Source organism: Podarcis cretensis, assembly GCF_951804945.1.
Source record: "Podarcis cretensis genome assembly, chromosome: 1".
In the NCBI taxonomy this organism is placed as follows: Eukaryota; Metazoa; Chordata; class Lepidosauria; order Squamata; family Lacertidae; genus Podarcis; species Podarcis cretensis.
The window spans coordinates 50,228,227-50,240,728 of NC_137170.1; the positions used below are offsets into that span (position 1 = coordinate 50,228,227).

At 40.4% G+C, this 12,502-nt stretch overlaps 1 protein-coding gene across 21 annotated transcripts in view; it reads right to left on the reverse strand.

The window, feature by feature from the left end:
• Positions 1–12,502, reverse strand: part of GPHN (gephyrin) — a 234,508-nt gene that overhangs the window by 8,068 nt on the left and 213,938 nt on the right. For 11 of the 21 annotated variants that reach the window (XM_079951142.1, XM_079951123.1, XM_079951126.1 and 8 more), the window contains one exon: positions 3,035–3,067. The exons of the other annotated variants lie outside the window; for them this stretch is intronic. In XM_079951142.1, the coding sequence (XP_079807268.1) occupies positions 3,035–3,067 (33 nt within the window). The remainder of the gene's footprint in view (positions 1–3,034; positions 3,068–12,502) is intronic. 21 annotated transcript variants of the gene reach the window in all.

Here is a 12,502-nt window from a genome sequence, read left to right on the forward strand (position 1 = left end):
AAACGCAACCAAATGTAAATACATCTTTTTAAGCAGGCAGAACATATTCTCCAAGAGTAAAACTATCAAGAAACAGTAATAGTAGGCACAGTATTTTGTTTGTGTACCGGAAATGTTAACTGAATGCACAAGCAATCTTGGTATGCAGTTAAGCTAGTCCAGACTAATTCTGAATATAGCAATATTATTGTAGTCAGTCACATAGTGCATTACCAATTCAGATGGATGGGCTACTACAGGATAACATTAAGCAGCAGCCAGAAAAGGAGGGAGGGAAAGAATCATAATAATTTACTTTATACCTTTCAGAGAGGTAATGAAAACCCCATATTTTCCAATTTTTAAAATTTTATTCTCTACCACTCATGATGAATGGCAAAACTATAAATGGTCTCAGCTCAGTTAATGCTGTTGGAAACTAACAGTGATTAACAAAATCTATCCCAGATTCAAACTGTGCTGCTGATGGTGAGCTCTCATTCCTACTCCAGTGCAGCCCCCAGCTGCAGCTGGATAGGGTTAGCTGTTCAGGAGGTCCTTGTCACATATGATTAGAGCATAGTTGGGCATCTATGAAGTTCACCACACCAGAGGTGTGTGAGTGTGTCTGAACTGCAGAAAATTGGCTCCTTCAACCTTGTTACTACCTGATCATCTGTTCTCCTAGCATGTGTGCGGCAATTAAAGGAGATAGGGCAGCATTCTCCTGTCATCTAGCTCTCTGCTTCTGGGTGGCAATGTGGTTTGGGCTCAGGGACAGAATGCAAGCAAACTGATGTAGTGAGGTGCCTGCAGCCCTGTTCAGGGAGCTCCCCCCCACCCCTAGGAAGGCATATGGCCAAGATGGCCCCATATCTTAGAGCTAGCACTGATAAATGGTATCTTGAAACTGTCTTGGTCTCTGTAAACTTATACGTTATTAACTTTGAACACATTTGTATCATCGTCTGTTATGTCATATTCCAGATAAAAGGAAACTATGAACGTTAGTTATATGTTTTGAAAGAATTATCTAACCAACACCATCATAGAAACACCAAAAAACAATGAAAATGTATAAAGAGTAAGTTATGAATGAACAGTTAAGACTACATCATGAACATGTATATATGTAAACATGAATGATAGTCACTGTTGTGACAATTGCAACAGTTTCTCCAAACATCTCAACTGTTAGATAAGATCTAGAGTGCATATCATTTCATACTTCATCATTGAAAGAATTATCTGCCATCACTTTCCCACAACGGTTTCCTTCTTGTGTAGGAACAGACCTGCAAAGATTTACTTCCAAAGTTCAAACCTATAAGCATATGTTAAGAATATGGGAATGATCCACTCCCACTGTGAGCACAGCTTCCACATAGGCATGGGCATAAGTCAGGATTTATTGGGGGTGGGCAGACATTATGCAGTGTAATTGGTCAGTTAGTTAAGTATTTTTATTTACTTGATGGGGGGGGGGCAACTGCACCCCCTGGCTACACTTATGCACATAGGAGCCCTGTTTTCTTCCTTGGCAATGTACAAGACCATTATGTGGAAAGGGAGGTCTTTGTGCATCTCCAGTATCTCTCCTTCTCACCTGGATACAAGTTACTTGTGCTCAAAGTATGACACAGGGATCTGGAGTGGTGGTAACAAATGAGGAAGAAATTGAAGTTATAACTAAAGTCTTCCAGAAAAGAAGGGTCACCCAACAGAATGAGACGTCTCTTTGGAGAATATGTCCTGAGGAATAACAGTATGAGAATTTCTAAGCATCTTCTATAGATGCAATTGCCCTTCTCACAACAATGCAAATAATATAGTTGGATATATCAAAGTGAATAAAATCTACTAATGTCACGAGGGAAGTTAAAGATAGAATATAATGTCCATTGGGAGCTCTAATATTAAGTAGAAAGGTCTTTAGCGAAGTCACGTTCAAAGAAAATTGCAAGAGATTTTAAATTTTTAATTAAACCTGTGTGCAGCAGTGGATGGGGGATGCTGCTGCTCTCCTGGCTTCCAAACACAGCATGTTACTGGTGCTTACTAGAAGGGGAGTACAAGGTGCAGGAAGCTCTGTGTAGTCTGGGTGCATAATGGCAAAAGCAGCAGATTGGCTCCACCATGTTGCGCTGCACTGAGTTCCCCATGCCTTGCCAATCCGGTAAGCACCAGCAACACACTGTGCTAGGAAGCTGGGAGAGCAGTGGTGCTCTGCCTCCGCTGCCCCATTGGCCACTACTAGCATGACTGAATCGGTAACTTCAGGTACACTGAGTTTAGTTTAGAAAAATGTAATGAAATACGTCATTCTTGTAATCTGCATCATACAAAAAATAAACATGCATATCACTACGGAAAGCTCAATGAGAACTCCCTGTTTATATGTAAAGTAGCAAGCCACACTTCATTGGAACAGGCAGGATTTGTCTTAAGAGAAGGCCAATACACAGAAGGACCATGGGGAAGAAATCTGTATGTTCTGTACCTAGAGATGTATTTTTCTCCCACCCAAAGCGTCCCTGCTGGGTCATCCCTGTATCAGTGATGGTGGACAAGCTGTGTTCTCACTGCAAAGTTGTCACAAATTGCAGTGATTTAGTTTTCCCCACTGGAATGAATGGCAGCCATGGATGAAAGAAAAACAGTATATGCAGGGATATCAGAGACTTGGGGACTAAACCTGTATGTTGACACCCACAACCCCAGGGGCAGATTCCTTCCTCTTTAGCTCTCTCCCAAATTACTGACCATTTTCTTGTCCAAATAACTCAGTGAGAACCATGATGAATTACATGACCCTACACCCTTATCTATATAGGCTCAATTCTAGGTTTCCTTACTTGGTCATAATGGTGTGTGCTGGAACCCAGGAACCAGGCACCTAGCTGTAAGGGAGTATGTGGGAAGCTGGCCTCACTAGGGAAATTCCAGACCCCTTTACATATATATTCAAGGTTGTGGGTTTTTTGTTTTTAGTCTAGCCCCTTTACTTGCAGAGATATAAGGAAAAGCATGCAGGAACTATTCTAGCTGCTCCTACCTTCCAGAGTTCTGGCCAATGAGTTCAAAGGTACTGAAAAGCACAAGGTATATTTTTAAACTTTGAAAGATTTGAAACTGTTTTTTAAAATATTTAATACAATTAGATACTTGTAAACATATATGGCAATGTGTACCTAGGTTCTGGCTGTTCGGCATCAATTGCTGTATCCTTAGCTCCCCTCGCCACAAAGTTTCTGACTACATACCTGCTAGTAACTGGTTTTATAGAGCGTCAAAATAATTGGAAGCACCTCAAAATCTACACGTTGCTAACTGGTGAAAACCTTTTGTAAAGAATAATGATCTGATAAAAAATATGCTGTCATATGTGAAGAAACAAAGTTAATTTTTTAAAAAAGGATTTGATGCTTATATTATATAACCCACTTAATATAGGGTTCAAATAATCTTTGTGAGAGTTAATTTCTAATATGTACTTTTCTACTCTTTCCCAAATATTCTGGCAATTTCACGTTAAAATGTATATGCCGCATGTGCCTATATAATATATTTTACACCAAATGCCAATGCAACTTTTGGTAGTCTTTGGTTAAAATACAGCTAATACAAAGCAAACAACAGTTATGTTTTACTCACATTAGCAGACAGGACAAATTAGCAAGCTCATATGCACCCAGCAGGTATTAATTTTGTCTCTTGCTTCATCTGTCATACCACAACCAAAAAGCTGGATTTGGATTGATGGAAAATGGACAAGAGCATCTGATAAGTCAGCATAGCATTTACAATTGCCATGCTATGATCAGGATATACCTGTCTCACATGACTGTAAAAACAAACAAGACAGGAATGCAATGCACACCTTTAAAGTACTTTATAAATTTTAATCTGACTGCGCTTATCAGGCTTGTTGTAAAAAAGATGGTTACAGACCAGAACACAACACAGCATAGCCAACTGCAGATTTAAGGTTTGAAACTTTGCTCCCATGTAATGTATTTTCCCAATGAGTTTTTAGCCTATGGTGCCTCATCCAGTGATTTTCTGCCCTTCATGAAGTTCTTGCTAGAAAACACACTCTTTCACACAGCTTAGTAAAAGCTCCCACTAACTTTCCTTTTGCACTGTCACTGCCAATATGGAATGCTAAGAATTGCGAGTCATCTCATATGCCACACCTCTATATTGGGAACACCAACAGGAACATGGAGAAATAACGAGATAGGTGTATGTATTGTATCAATAGGTAAACAAAATATTCCTGTGGATCGTTATTCATAATCTTTATAATCAATCTTTCCATTAAAAATGCCAAAGAGAGCTAATTGTAAAATACATAATTAACCCCCCCCCACACTAATCCACAAACGAGTAAACAAAATGACAATGAAGTTAGATAACAGCAACTAGTTAAAAACAGGGATGCATCCAATTAAGTTTTATGCAAAGTAAACTTAATGAAATTAATGGGCCTAAGTTAGTCCTGTCCATTCATTTCAACACTTTACTCAGAGTATGACTAATGTTGGATACCAACCATAATTAAATTAGAAATACAAATGAAAAGACAACAACTTAAGCCTAACAGGCTAAGTCTCTTTAAATTAAAAGGTTTTTGCCTGTCAGTAGAGTGAAAACTACTACAAATATACAAGGAAAATCCAGGGTAATCAAACAGATCACTGAATTTTCCTCAGTGCAATTAATGGTGCTTTTAAGATTGCAACCCTCAATTTAAACTTTATCTCCCTCCCTCATGGGCAAGGGTTGCTCATGCCTTCCACATTGGGAGATAAGACAACTGTTACTCTGGAGAAATTCCCTTGAAAATAAAACATGTGAAGAAATCTTGTACAGTATCACACATTTTATTACCTGCTAACTTGAGGAAGAAGATGCTTTTTGGATTATTTGTCTTTAAAAAGTTCCCATAGAGGACTTGACAGATGATTCCTGGCAGTGCAGTTCATAAAAGAACATATCTATGCTCAAATGTTTCCTATCTGAAGAACAGTAAAACTTAAGAGATATTCACACATCACTTCCCTTATAAGGAAACATGTACCCCACTTTGCCTTCTCCAGAAGGAAAATTGGCCAGGCCAGGCTAAGGGCTGGCTGAAGCAGTTTTCTAGACTGAAACCTTTGTGTTTCCCTGACCTCCTGGAGAAATGGAAGCGCTGCCACATATTGACCCTTTGTTGTCCTTGGTGGCACTAGCAGTACCTCACTCTGGAAACAGCATTTGCCAAAGACTGAAGAGCAGTTGCTGCCAGGTGAGGCACAGCTGTTTTCTAAGAGTACAGAAAAAAGCAAGGGAGTGTGCTACAATGTGGTGAAGTGGTTAAGAGCTGTGGACTCGTAATCTGGTGAACCGGGTTCGCGTCTCCGCTCCTCCATATGCAGCTGCTGGGTGATCTTGGGCTAGTCACACTTCTTTGAAGTCTCTCAGCCCCACTCACCTCACAGAGTGTTTGTTGTGGGGGAGGAAGGGAAAGGAGAATGTTAGCTGCTTTGAGACTCCTTAAGGGGAGTGAAAGGCGGGATATCAAATCCAAGCTCTTCTTCTTCTTCTACAGTACTTGTGGAAGCCTTCTAACTAGTTCTGTCTTCCTCTGTTAGCTAACAGTGGAAGGGTAGAGGCTCTCTTCAAATTCCAAAACAGGTGGAAGGGAAGGCAAAAACAGGTTCCTCTCTGACTCAACCCTATGTCTAGGATCATTTAGTATTATCCACATGCAGCTATCTTGAGGAGAAAGTGCTATGATGACTATCCTGGAATAAAATAATTTGGTGCAGATAAGCCTACTACACGTTTGTTGTCATTCTACAGAGTGTTAACTCTCCCCTACGCTGCCTTAAACTGTCAGTTTCCACAGAAACATCAGTGATTATTCAACAGAATACAATTCTTGTGACAGATAATAAGAGGAGAATGATAATGATTTACATATCAGGCTCTCTATCTTTTTATTTAAGATACTGTTGACAATAACATATGCTCTATAAGGAATATGTGTGTTTTATGGAACTATGCACAGAACAAAGCTTTCTCTGGATAATTAGAAATCATTGCTTTCATCATACCGATATAAGGAAGCAAAGTACAGTGGACGCTCGGGTTGCGAACGTGATCTGTGCGGGAGGCACGTTCGCAACCTGCATCAAGTGTGAGAGCAAGTGTGGTGTAGTGGTTAAGAGCGGTAGTCTCGTAATCTGGGGAACTGGGTTCGAGTCTCCGCTACTCCGCATGCAACTGCTGGGTGACCTTGGGCCAGTCACACTTCTCTGAAGTCTCTCAGCCTCACTCACCTCACAGAGTGTTTGTTGTGGGGGAGGAAGGGAAAGGAGAATGTGAGCCGCTTTGAGACTCCTTAAAGGGAGTGAAAGGCGGGATATCAAATCCAAACTCCTCCTCCTCCTCCCTCCTCCTCCTCCATCATTCACAACCCGCAGCGCTGCGTCTGTGCACGTGCGGGTTGCGATTTGGCGCTTTTGTGCATGCGCAAAGTGCAATTTAGTGCTTCTGAACATGTGTGAGCGCTGAAACCCAGAAGTAACCTGTTCCGGTATTTTCGGGTTCAGCGCGGTGCGCAACCCGAAAACGCACAGCCTGAAGTGTCAGTAACCCGAGGCATGACTGTACTGAGCTCACTGTGCTATGCCTGTGCCTAAAATGCTTCTGAATCTGTTATGAACTCTGTTACCTTTGCCAATCCAAGAAGCATCGCAAACATCTAATTGCTCCACTGTTCTACCCTTAATCTGTAGACAAAATTACTATGCAGCAGATGGCAGATCAATTTTGTAACTAATTTGCAGCATAACAAAGCCAGCAGTATAAATATATTTAAAACAAACTGATACAATGACATCATCACAGAAATATTAGATTATTTTAAACTGGAAAAGTCTTACGAGTCCTTCTGGAAGTAACACTTTGTTTTTCACCACTTTAAAACTAACGGGATGCCAATCACTTAATGAAGAGATTGATTACTAACTGATTATATAAGTGATATTAAAAAAAATCCAAAAATTAATGCTCAATACTTGGTAGAATCTGCTTGGAAAACTTCATCAGCAGTACAGAACATCTTGATTGCATACTTTCTTTTATTAGGGCCAATTGCATAAAAATGGTAAAATCTGTTTCTGGACTGGATAACTTTTGACTATAGGTGGGGGCTCACATGATTGCATGCTCCTCTGTAACAAATTACTTCCTTTCTGTAGAAAATTAAATATGAGGAAAAAAGGTTTTCACCTAGCTTTCTCCATGACATGCTGTTTTTCTGTGTGGAGCAAATCCATAGGTAGGAAAGGAGTGCTACTTTCAGAAAGGTTCACAAGGTTCTTTCAGTCTGAAAGAATCTAGTACGGCTTTCTCTGGAAAGGTATAGTGTGGCTATAGTTATCCATACTCTAGTAACCTCTAGGATGGATTACTGCAGTGCACTTTATGTAGGATTGCCCTTGAAGACAATCTGGAAGTTGCAACTACAGTAGAATACAGTAGCTAGGGTGTTGGTTGAAGCAGTGAACCATTAGCATATAGCTTCTATCCTCAAACATCTACAGTACATTGGTTGTCAATAGCCAATATCCAGTGTCTGTATCCAATACAAGCTGTTTATGTTGACATTTAAAGCTGTGAATGGCCTGTGACCCAAATATCTGAGTGAATGCCTTCTCCCATAGCAATCTGCCTGCACGTTAAGATCAGCAGGAGGGGGTCTCCTGGTGATCCCTTCATTAAATGAGACATATAGTGCAGGGGGCATGGAAATACCTTCTTAGGGGTGGCTCCATGTCTCTGAAACAATCTCTCTATGGAAGTGAGTCTTGCCCTGGCCAGGAACTTAAAACTGAAGCTGCTTCTGGGAATACCACCTATGAAAGTTCTGGTGAGGCAGCTGCCTTGAGCTAATCCCACCTGAGTCCAGTATGCCAGCATGGGAGATAGTCAACATTTTTTTGTCAAACTTTTAGAGACATGGGCTAAGTCATTTTTATGCTGTTGCTAACTATGTTATTTATATAATTTAAGATAATGATTTTAATGTTTTTGTTCATTATGTATTTTGCTTTTTTTTTTTTCAAACTGTCCTGTGATCATTTTGGTGAAGGCTGATATAGAAATCTCTCTCTCTCTCTCTCTCTCTCTCTCTCTCTCTCTCTCTCTCTCCGTATATAGTGATGTCATTTCAATCCTGACTCTCTACCAGCAGTCAGGTAGCCCAGGCACAAGTTTACAATCTTAATGGTACCAATTAAAATGAAACACCTCAAAAGTCCTCATCCAATAATCCAATGAGCATTTAAGGAGACTGTTTTAACTGAATTTCCAGTAGAGTTTTACTTGACCTTCATTTTAATACCTCTCTTTGCTAGACTATGCTTTATTGATCCCTTATGAATTTTTTTCTGTCACTTGTTCATTAAAACTGGCAACCATCTCTGTTAGCCTTCTCATTATATCATCACTCTGAAATATACAGTTAATATGAAGTCAAAATTAAGCAATATGGCATGACAGGATTCAGCACTGGGGACTGAATTATCACAGTCTTGTTCCAACTCAATTCTCTATAGATCATAATGTACTCCATGGATCACTCGTACAGTGTTCTCTTCTCCACTAATCTTTTTACCCAGCTGAATCTCTCAATTACTGCAAGTCACTTTCCCCATATTTGTTATATTAATATTTGAAAATGCAATGATTCTTACAATTTAATACATCAATCAATTTCACTTTGAAGATTTTGCCTCAAACCTGGAGCAAGAGATCCCCTTAATTAGCCATTTTACACTATGGTAATAGTGCACATGAGGCCTACAGAGAACATGGCAGGAGTCTATAATACCAAACCAAGGTCAGTGTCTAAATCTAGAAAAATTAACTTGCTTATCAGAACTCAGTTGCTACTATCAGTTTAGTCTAAGATGAAGGAACGGAAACAAAGACTCCAAGCAATTCTACACAAGGAGAAAAATTCAGAGCAAATAGGGCAGATGTTCAAATATCACCTCTCCCACATTTCTATCTTCACCCTTTTCTACAAGTCTTTTGGAGACGTAATAAATATTAAGCATTTCACTGTCAGAGCTGGAGTTACTGTTAGACACACCAAGGCGATTGCATCAGGTGTCATGATCCTGAGATGGCATACCCCACTGCTGTGCCTGCTGGCTGCCACTGCCACTAAAAGCAGTGAGAAGCAGTGAGCTCTCGCTGCTGCGACTGCCTTTCTTCACCTCTCTGGCAATGGGGTGGGGGTGGGGAGGCATCATAGGTAGTGCTGGAGCCTACTCCCTCACCCCCAGCACCAGAAAAATGAGGAGAAGTGGTGGTAGCAGCAGAACTCCAGCTTCGGCACATGAGGGGAGCTGGAGGCAGCAACATCCTGTTTTCTTCAGGTGGCAAAATGGGATGGGTTGCCCATGCCCACCATCGTTTCAAACTCACCAAAGGGCTAAAACAACTAACATTTCATTTGTGTGATCATTTATATAACTGTATCATCAAATGGCTTAATCAGAGGAAAAAGGTAACTGAAGTCCCATCCATTGGCAACATTTGACTCCTCAGCTCCCAACATTGTCTCCATCCACAGCCAATCTACCAGGCTGCATCAGAAGAGGTCATTCCCTGCCCCCCGGCCCCCAGTTTAGCAGGGAATAACTTTTAGAAAATACTTACAATCATCATCTAAAAATGGGAAGGGGACTTAATAATTAAGAACTGGTGCCTGCATTTGTGTATTTGCCTATTCCTTTCCTTTTTCTTTTATGTGTCTTACAGTGTAAGCTATTATTTTTAATGGCATACTACTTTGAGTGTTTTAGAATAAAGCCAATATATAAAGGTATTAAATAAACAGACTCTATATATCTATATCTATAGGCTATGTAGCAGTGGAATATTAAAGAAAATGATTTAATGAGTATTATGGGAGGTGAAAGTTAGAATTCTACACTCAGTATGGTGGGCAACCATTTTCCTTAGAGGGCTCTATTGCCTTAGGGGTAATCTGTTTGGGCTGTGTGCTAAAACATCCCCACCCTCTTACAAGGAATGGGAAGCGATGCTCTTATCACAGAAACATAGGAAGCTGCCTTATACTGAGTTATTTTTTATGCATATTTTTTTTTTAAATTAACTTTTTTGATAAGGTAAAGGTAAAGGTACCCCTGCCCATACGGGCCAGTCTTGACAGACTCTGGGGTTGTGCGCCCATCTCACTTAAGAGGCCAGGGGCCAGCGCTGTCCGGAGACACTTCCGGGTCACGTGGCCAGCGTGACATCGCTGCTCTGGCGAGCCAGAGCCGCACACGGAAACGCCGTTTACCTTCCCGCTGGTAAGCGGTCCCTATTTATCTACTTGCACCTGGAGGTGCTTTCGAACTGCTAGGTTGGCAGACTTTTTTGATACAACAAATTAAATGGGGGGAAGAAAGAATGAAAGAAGAATAGAGAAAATAGAAAAGAAAGAAAGAGAAAAGAAAAGGGCTTCTGATTTTCCTTCTGTCAGTTACATAAAAAGAATTATTCAAAACTTTCACTCCACAACAACATCTAACTATTCCATTTTCCATGATCTAGTATTTTTCCAATCTTCAAACCCAAATGTCACGTGTTTATCCTCCTTTTCATGCAAAATGTCCAAAACAGGTTCCCAATTAATATTGATAAATGTCAGCAATAGTTTTTCTCTAATTAACAGTATCACCTTGGCCTCCAACAATTGCAGCAACCATGCCTCCATATTAAATAATGGTAACTCTTTCCCATTCTGAGGCCATAGGAGTCTCTCCACTGTGAACATACATTGATACAGTATTCCATATCCATTGGTCTGGACTATGTTCTGTATCCAATTTCTACTTCCTGTCGTATTTACTTTTTTTCCAACCTTATCTTATCCATATAACTTCATTTTTGTTTTTCAGAATTTCATCTTTATCATTTAGTTGCTTCATTTCTCCATACACTTGTATAGTAGGTTCTTCCATTTCATCAGATGTTCCTTCTACCTTTGCCATAGTTTCATCTCTCAGCCCTGCCATAGTTTCATTTCTCAGTCCTTTGTCATTTAGATCCACTATGTCATTTTTGATCCCATTTCCCATTTCAACCATTGCTTGTTTAGTTTCATTCATCATTTCATTTACTCCTTTTAATCTTGTCAATTTTTAATCTATTTTTTCCTCTAAAGCCTCTATTTTTCTGTTAATAAACTTTGTTAGTTCTGTCATCATCTTCTTAAGAATATCCACAGTAAGCAAGGACCCTGAAGTTCTCCTTCTTTATCCCACCTCTTCCCCTCCTTCTGCCTCTCTCTCTTCTTGTAAGTGGCATTCTGAATGTTGAAGCTTTTCCTGCTTCACTTTTTAAAATTATTAGGAGTTCTGTCTCTAAACAGCTTCTGCCACTTCAGCAATTTCACAGCTTGCAAAAGCTTAACTTTGTCTACACTGAATGACAGCAGCTCTCCAGTGTTTCAGACTGGGGGGTCTCTCCCAGGCCTACTTGGAGCTTCTGCAGATTAAACCTGAGATCTTCCACGTGTAAAGCCAACACTCTATCATTGAGCCACAGCACTGCTTTGAGTCATGGCTCTTCCCCTTAAAATAGATAGAGAAGCTTTCAGGGCTGCTCCAGCTATTGGAATTAATAATAACAGTTTAATACTACATTTTCTCAGAGTTTCAATAAAAAGAAAATTCTGAATACGACCTCTTTGCCTTCATTGCTTTATCTAGGGAAGGGGAGGGGAGGCATAGCAGACAACTGCAAACCAGAGTCCATGTGAGGAAACCCGAGAGCTTGTGGGGAGGAAATACTGTGCAAGCCCAAAGCTTTTTACCAACTTCCTTACTCCTTTCCCCTCTCAAGCTTCAAGATGGCCCTTCTTGATCCCTACAAGTCATTCCTCCACTCTCTCCAGCCAGTGTTCGTGGAACAGAAAGCAACTGGTGAGATTATGGTTCAGGAGAGGAGGTAATGTAGGAGAGTGAGAAAACCTATCAGAGGAGCCATGGGGTACACAGAGGTCTGGGAGATGCAAAACTGCACTGGGATTCCTTGTGGCAGTGAGGACATTAAAGCCTCTACTTCCTAGCGATCCCGATGCAGCCAAGATTGCCCTTATACTGATATCGGGCCGTGATATTTTGCAGCAAGAGATGAGGGGAAAGAAGCATTTGCAGCCAAGGGTCCTGTGGTTGCCTGCATATGGTGTTTGTGATTAATAAGGAAAGAGATGTGTTTGTTGGGAACAACTCTCAATCATATTTTAAGTGATTCAGATATACAGGCTCAGTGAGCTTGAGAAAGGCATATACTAATGGAGAAAGCTAGGGAGGCAGTTGACTGCCTGCTAGTTGAATCTCTAGCTTGTGGCTCTTGACGGAACTGTTTACTTTCAGTGGCACGGACAATTAACAATACAGAAGTACTCTTATTGATAAAATCAAAATAAATAATAAAAGTTGAAATT